The 7,680-nt window shown below is 53.9% G+C and overlaps 1 protein-coding gene across 1 annotated transcript; it reads right to left on the reverse strand.

The window, feature by feature from the left end:
• Nucleotides 1-1,108: 1,108 nt before the first annotated feature.
• CHST2 (carbohydrate sulfotransferase 2) lies at nucleotides 1,109-7,318 on the reverse strand. Its single transcript, XM_058551416.1, has 2 exons — nucleotides 6,581-7,318; nucleotides 1,109-6,474 (listed from the first exon to the last, which is right to left on the reverse strand). The coding sequence occupies exon 2, from the start codon at nucleotides 6,290-6,292 to the stop codon at nucleotides 4,700-4,702; it is 1,593 nt and encodes a 530-aa protein (XP_058407399.1). The 5' UTR covers nucleotides 6,293-6,474; nucleotides 6,581-7,318; the 3' UTR covers nucleotides 1,109-4,699.
• Between the last annotated feature and the right edge of the window lie 362 nt (nucleotides 7,319-7,680).

Consider the following 7,680-nt stretch of genomic DNA (forward strand, 5'->3'; position numbering starts at 1 on the left):
CCAAACTGAAATGCTCAATAATTTTTTCACAAGGAGCTCTGCATTTTCATTTTGCACTGAGCCTCACAAATTAGGCAGCTGGTCCTGTCTAGGGGACTCTGTGCTTCAAGGTGAATTTCCGTCAAGCCCTGTCTATACACCCGGATGGGAGACATCATGGAATGGTTCTGAGTACAGCTTTGGGTTACAGTAATCATTTTCACTGTCATTCACTTGGCAGGGTGACTGTCACAAACCTGAAAGTTTAAGCAGCCCAAAAATACTTTTGACACCTGATTACAAATAACTGCTTCGACCAAAACTTAAGTTTTGGCCTTGGCCGCCCTTTGTCATCCTGCCAAGTGTACAGACAGGCTCCTGCTCCCTCACGGCTCCTTCAAGTTTATAAACAATACCACCCCCAAACACTGGCTCATAAAGTTTCTCATTCTATAAACTTAACATGTTATTCAGAATTTAACAATTTCCTTAGCATAATTTGATTAAGGGTATGCAGAATCGCATCAGATGTAATAAAAGTCAAGCCCTGTAACTTGGATTATTAAACACTTACGCCAAAGCGTGCACCTGAGCAGCTCAGTGGCTCAGGCTCGGACTGCACAAGTAGCAGCAGGGACGCCCAGAAAGGAAGGAAAGTACAGGAACAAATTATGTTCTTAGCCATGACAGAGTTGAAAGGCCCCTCCTCAAGGTGGGTGACAAAAGGGGTCTGTAAACTGTGCGTTTACCTCCGGACATAACATCACTCACCTCAAGCCATTCTTCAAATTGTGATTGTCATTTTCTATCTGTCCATGTTGGATCCTGACACAGAACTGTCACAGATTCTGATAGACTAACCGGCCACTTACTCTCCGGAGGCCTGACATCAAGTGTCCCTCCCCACACACCTGTTAGCTGGTATGAAAACATTCTCTTTTCCAGACCTCAAGACAATGCCGAAACTCCACTGTATGTGCAGGTGCACGCGTGTGCTGTGTGTGGGGAGGGAAGAAAGTTGGAGGAGGGTGGTAAAGTGACACCTTATCCTTATTCACGACTACAGGTCAGACACGCCTTTTCATTTCCCTTTGGTCTTTCTGAAGTCATCTCTAGAGACTGGGTTACAAACATGTTCTTTATTTCATTGCTCAGACCCGGGGAATAACAATTTAATGGTCTCACTCAGATTCACATTAATTTCAAACCGAGAGCATAATCCAGCCACAAGTATGCTGTGTGCAACAGAAATCCTGGACAGCACTATCTGGGCCGGGCATGCAGATGCATGGGCGCAGGCAGCCATTGCCTCATTCAGCACCACAACAGCACAAACTTCCTGAAAGTAACTGTCCTGTGCCCTGGTGAAATCCACCTCACAGTCCTTCAAACTGTGCATTCACAGCCCTTAAAACAATATAAAAGCATCCCATGGTTTCTGCAATAATGAATGACTTGAAGGCCCTCCCTTAGGCACTAGGCAGCAACCGTTCTGCAGGTATGTTCTGATCCCTGCCTTTAGCTTGCTAACACAATTGGGAAAGTAAACAATAAAATAATACTGATGGTGGCGGACACTGAAGGTACAGGATTTGCCCCAGTCCCCGCCTGCCAGGTCCCCATGGGTCAGTCTGAATGAGGCCTTTGAGGGCCTCAGAGCTCCCTGAAACTCAAGCCCCCAGCCTGCACCACTGCCCTGTTCCAAACTCATATTTGTTAACTAAATGCACTGGGCTGACTTCGTTTTTATAAACAGAGCTTTCTAATTAACAAAGGCATTCCAAAGTCAAAGGGGTAAGTCAGGCGTGCTAACAGTTTAGCAGAATTTGAAAATAAAAATCCCTCTGATAACCTGCTCTGAAGAATATTTCCTCCTGATGACGGATGTACTGCCAACTTGGGAAATGTGAAAGGCTCTCTTTCACATTTGCTGCCTCAGAAACGGTCACAGGCTCTGCTGCAATTTGTTGTGGCACAGGTCTGCTTGCACCAACGGCTGACAGAAGCTTATTAGTGCCAAAAAAAAAAAAAATTCTTCTCTCCTTCTCAAACCTGTAGAAGCCGAGTGTCAGTGACATGACTATCTGGGTGGTTGGTGGGAAGCACACCTGTCTCGCTTTCCTAGAATGCAGCTAGCTACAAATCTCCAGGAGCAACAATTCACCTTTTCAAATTGCAGAGCCCAGGAGTGGCAGCGTGGAGAGAATGCAGCTGCTACAAAACAATGGAATTACAGGCGGAAACTCCATCCAAACACAGTAAGGAGAGAACTGTTGGTGTTTAGCTTAAAATTTCATCTGAGCAGAGGCCATGAATGCTCTGCAAGCTGCAAAGGCTCGACGCAGCATCGAATATTTTTTTAAATACACGATCCAAAAACATTGTAATTCCACTTTAACGCAACGAAAGTCCTGAGATATACTGAGAGAAGAGTGAATTCAACTGCTTCAAAATCCTTCACTCAAAAACTAAGCACAAATTTTACTGTGATTAAGTTATAAGAGCTGGTTCTACTGCCACATGAAATTTGTTTTTAAGTGGTTATCTTATTCAGAGTGGTTGCTTTTTAATGACGCTGTCTTAATTTCCTGTTAAACCTGTTTTCATCTGTAATCATCCAACATTAATACTTATTTTGTTCATTTAATGTTAAAGTAAATATTAAAGCTCTTACAAATATCTTCCTGCTGCTGAAGATAATTCAGCATAGGCGCTACCATGAAAATACAGAAAACATGGTTTTCGATGTGTTATAGCTACAACCTGGCTTAATAAACACAATGCTTTAAACCATTTTAGTAAATTAAGAAATAACCATTCTAGAACGTGTTCTAAAATCCATTACTCAACACATCTTTTTTTTTTTTAACCTCTGTGCTGCTTTATCTTGGAATTCTTAACAGTGTAGTTAGATTTCACATTGTGATGAAAATTATACTTAAGAATCATCTTGTGTTAAAATACTTCCCATGTACATATTACTTTTCATTGTATTTTCCTTAAAATAAAATCCTCAGCATTTAACCTATACAGGTTGGCCAGTAGAGATCTCACAATAAATTATAGTAAAATAAAGTAATGATGACATTGAACTTGTATCATAGTTACTATAATATTTAACTGCACCGTCTCTTGTTCCTATTTAAGCTTCATAACATGTTATCATCACATGACATTCTGTAGAAGGCTTCAGCACAAATGGCTCAGGACAGCAGCAACACCATTACCACTGTAGGAAAATTGCAATGGTTTTCTCCCTGGAAAATACCAAAAAATCTCCAGTCCAACACACTAACTCATAATTCATTTTCATTTCCTCTTCCCCATAATTCATTTTCATATCTAAAAGGAGCTCTTGGCTGAAGCCTTATACAGTCTGCAACACGTTACAGCTTCTTTGCAATTTTATTTTTAGGAAACATGATAAAGAAAAGCAACAGACCCCATGGGCATCCCGAGTAAACCATTGTAAGCTCACATTCTCTTTTGCACTAATTTGGATGGGAAGCAAGGAAGAAGAGGAAAAGCCCATGAGTGCCCTTACAGTTCTCAGACGAAACTCCCCTTGTCATAGGCCTCCGTGTACTTGTCAACAGCAAAAAACATTGCAGACACATACACTTCTGTCACTTTTCTAACCAAAGAAGTTGCCCCCATTGACAACAATATGTTCACACTAATTTTTGAGGTTTGTGTTCTAGTCATCAGAAGTTTAATTACATACTTTTCTTTAAAAAAATCCTTTTTCTGAACTAACCTCAGGACCAAAACATTGGTCTCTGCTGCAAGGTTCCCCAGTCTTAATAGTAATTAAAACCAAATGCCTTCAAATCCTCAAGGGTTGCTTCTTCCTTTCTGTGCCAAAGGGAACAGGAAAGTAGTGTGTGCTTTTTCCTCCACCACCCTGCTTGGTTTTTGCCTTTAGAATGTGAAGATTTGTTCCCATTCCTGGGCACCTGACAGACTGTGATTTACATATGAGAAAACAACTCCAGGTTCTTATCAAAGAGTCAGAAGCTGCCCCCACCCACGTTAGCTGTTCTCTGGGAAACAGAAGGAAAGACCGGCTGGGGGGAGGGGAAGCAGAGGCTGTCTGAAGCTACACAGGACAAGTAACACGGGTAAATCCAAAGTAATGGAGGCAAATATAAAAAAGAATATTATTTATTATCTTCTTTATTAATACTCACATATAATCTTTCCTTTTTCACAAAAGTCTACTTGAGAAGAATGCCTCCTTGGTTTATCACGCCCAGTGGGGCTCTTTGCTCCTGGACTACTTCCCCTTTCTCCACCCCACCCCCCACATCCAGATGACTCTTTCACAGGTTCACAGATACCACGAAAATTTTGTAAACAAGATTTGGATTACTGGATCTTGATTTAATCAACATCCCACTTCAAGATAGAAGGCAGGTAGGGGAGAGGGTAAGAAATGGGAGAAAAGGAAAGGAAGACAGGCAGGGGAGAGGAGAGGAGGGGCAGCTGGTCAGAACTTTCCAGTCTTGTCTTTTCTGAGATGTTTGTGTAGTATTGTGGCTGTTCCTTGAAATTCAATGACTCAAAACATTGACAGCAAGTGCCTGTGTGGTTATTTATATTATACAGCTATAACAGAATATGTGGGCTTCCTCAGTTTGGGTCTGGGCTGTTCTCGTTTGAATACACCACAATCCTCCTGTGGGCGTCTCCACAGAGTCAGGGCCCCCGGGAACCCCTCTCAGAGCCGGGGCTTCCGGAGCAGGGTCTTGCTGAGGTCTTTGACCTCCTCGGGGCTGTTGACCCGCTCGTAGCCCAGCACGGCCATGGGCTGGTAGCAGAACTCCTCCACCTGTTTGATCTGCTGGAAGGTGAGGGCGGTCCGCCAGGCGTTGGCGGCCTGCGTGGCGTTGCGTGCAGACACCACGAAAGGCTTGGAGGACGAGCCCGAGCCACTGGTCATGTTGAGGGCAAACTGCTCCATTTCGGGGCTCACCAGCAGCCCCACAAAGTCGTACACCCTCCGTAGGGTCTTGACGGGGTCTCCCACCAGGTCCTCGTACCGCACCACCAGGTAGTGGCCTTGTAGCCAGTCAGGGGGCTGCAGGGCCGTCTGCAGCGTCTTGGCCATGCTGTTGCAGATGACCTCCATGGCGCCAAGCGCGTGGTAGTCCGCCGGGCCGCCCACGCTCTCCTTCTTGGCGCCCAGCTTGTGGCCAGCGGCCTCCAGGAAGGGCATGCGGTGGGCTCGCGGGTCCCGGCTGCGCACCACCTGCAGGCTCTCACGGATGAGGCCGTGGCGCGAGCGGATGCGCGAGCTGGCCACAGCCCGGGGATCGCGCACCAGGTGGATGACCTTGAGGTCCAGGGCCGGGTCACGCAGCAGCGGCGCCAACACGGCCACGTCGAAGACACGCACGCCCTTGATGACCAGCGTGCGGTACTTGCGGCACTCCTCCTCGAAGCGCGCCAGGCGCTGCGGCGGGCACTTCTTGCACACGCGGTCGTCCACCAGCCCCACGACCTCCTTGCGGTAGGCGGGGCAGAGCGGCGACGAGCACACCACCTTGTTGGTGGCCGCGCCAAAAATGCCCAGCGTGGTGAGGTTGCGCCCCCCGCTGCCGGCGGGGCTGTACAGCTGGAAGACCGAGAGGTCGCAGCGATAGAGAGCGCTCAGCATGTCCCGCGCCGCCCCTTGCAGGGAAACGGCGTCCCCTGGGTACAGTTTTTGCCACACGTGCCACACTGGCTCGTAGAGGAAGAACACCTCGGGATTCTGGTTGAAGAGCTCGCCGAAGAAGGACGAGCCCGAGCGCCACGTGGTGAACACGTACACCAACTGCCGCTTGTCCCCGCCGCCCCCGGTGCCCCGAGTGCCATTGCCGGGAGGGGCCGCGGCCCCCGCCGCCCCCGCCGCGGCTGCCGGAGCCGCCCCGACGGCAGCGGCGGGAGGGCGGTACGGGGCCCGGGGGTCCAGGCGGGTGTGTGCGCGGGGCGGCGCGGCGGGAGGAGGCCCCGGGCGCCCCCAGCTGCCCCCTGCTGCCCCCGCCGCGGCACCCAGCGGCCCGTCGGGGCTGCACTGCTGCAGCGGCTCCTTGTGCCACTTGTAGTCCAGGAGGTTGAGCATGGTGAGCACCAGCAGCAGTGCGTAGCCTGCGCACAGCACCAGCGCCTTCCTGCGGAACACCTTCATTCCGAGCGGGGACGCGGGCCAGCGGCGGCCCAGGCGCCGGGGCCACGGCGAGAGCAGAGCGCGCGGCGCGGCGGCAGGGGCGGCCGGGAGCAACCGGGCGGGCGCGCCCGGGGGCAGGGCTCGCGGCGGGCTGCGGCTCATCACAGGCACAGCCTGGGCCGGCGGCGCGGCGGAGGCGGCCCTGCAGCCCGGGAGGGGGACGCAGCGGGCCGGCTTCGGGCACGGGGACTGGGGCCGCGGCTCCGAGGCGGGCGCGGCAGCAGCGGCGGCTGGTCCCCGGCGCCCAGGGCTGGCTCTCCCATGGCAGCAGCTCCGAGGAGGACCTGCGAGGGGAAGCGGAGTGAGCCGGTGACCCGCAATCCTCCTCCCCAGCCGCCTCCTGCGCCTAAGTAACGCCCACCCTCGGGTCTGCCTGGCTCCCCCGCTCACCTGGAGCCGCGGGCGCGCCCCGGATCACGGCCCAGCGGTCTGTCCTGCTGTCACTCTTTCCTTGAGTTCTCGCGCCCCGTCTTTCGCTGGGGGTCCCCGCGCCTCCGAGGGGGCTGCGGGACTCGGCAGCCCAAGCCCTGGGCAGAGTTTCCGGGCAGCGAGCGCCCTGCGGCTCGGGAAGGGAAACTTTCACCGGGGCCGGAGCCCTGCCCCGCGCTCCGCTGAGCCCAGTGCGCCCGGCTCCAGCGGCGTCTCCTCCGCCCTCTCGGGACCGCAGCTTCCTTCCTCGCTCCGGGGGGCGAAGCCGGCTGCGGGGGGCGGGGAGGGGGCTTATACGGGACCCAGCTCCCGGCACAGCGGCTCCGCCTCTCTCGCTCTCGGCCTCTGAGCCCCGAATGTTCCCATCTCTCTGGCGGCGGTGGATGGGGCGCAGCGCGATCCTGCAGCGGCGGTGGCAGCAGCTGCTGCTTCCATCACCCGGAGGATGCCCGGGCGGGCATTGCCGGCAGCCCTTGCCGCTCCGCAGCCTGCGACTGGCCCGCAAGGATCCTGCACACACGGCTCTCAGCAAAGGAGCCCGGGGCCGCAGCGCTCCCTTGCCCGCCCCGCCCCCGGTACCAGCCGCTTCTGGCCAAGGAGGTAATGGGCCAGAGGAAGCCCCCGCCGCCGCCACCGCGCGAAAGCGGAGCCCGGGAGGATGCTGCTGTCCGACTCCCCCTGCGCCGAGCGGCTGCAACGCGCTCGGGCCAGCCTCTGCGCGGCTCCTGCCAGCCGGCGCCGGGTTGGTGCGCGCCGCCGTCCGTCGCCGCGGCTCCTCCCCTTCGCCGCGCTGCCCTCCCCCTCCGCGCGCCCCGCGCCCGCCCCCCTCGCCGTGCCCGGCTCCCGCCGCCGCCGCCTTGGGGGCTGGAGATGCGGGGCCCCATTTACGGCGGCGCCGCTTGGGCCTCCATCGGCGTGGCCGAGGCCGCAGCAATCCGTGCGCACAGCGCCAGGGCGCGGACGCGGGGTTCCGAGCGCCCGCGCGCCCCGAGCTCTGAGAAACTTGGGTTCTGCGTGTCGCTGCCGGGCTCAGCCGCACATTTTTGCTCTCGGAAAGAGTT

The sequence above is a fragment of the Diceros bicornis genome, chromosome 2 (genome assembly GCF_020826845.1).
Source record: "Diceros bicornis minor isolate mBicDic1 chromosome 2, mDicBic1.mat.cur, whole genome shotgun sequence".
Lineage (NCBI taxonomy): Eukaryota > Metazoa > Chordata > Mammalia > Perissodactyla > Rhinocerotidae > Diceros > Diceros bicornis.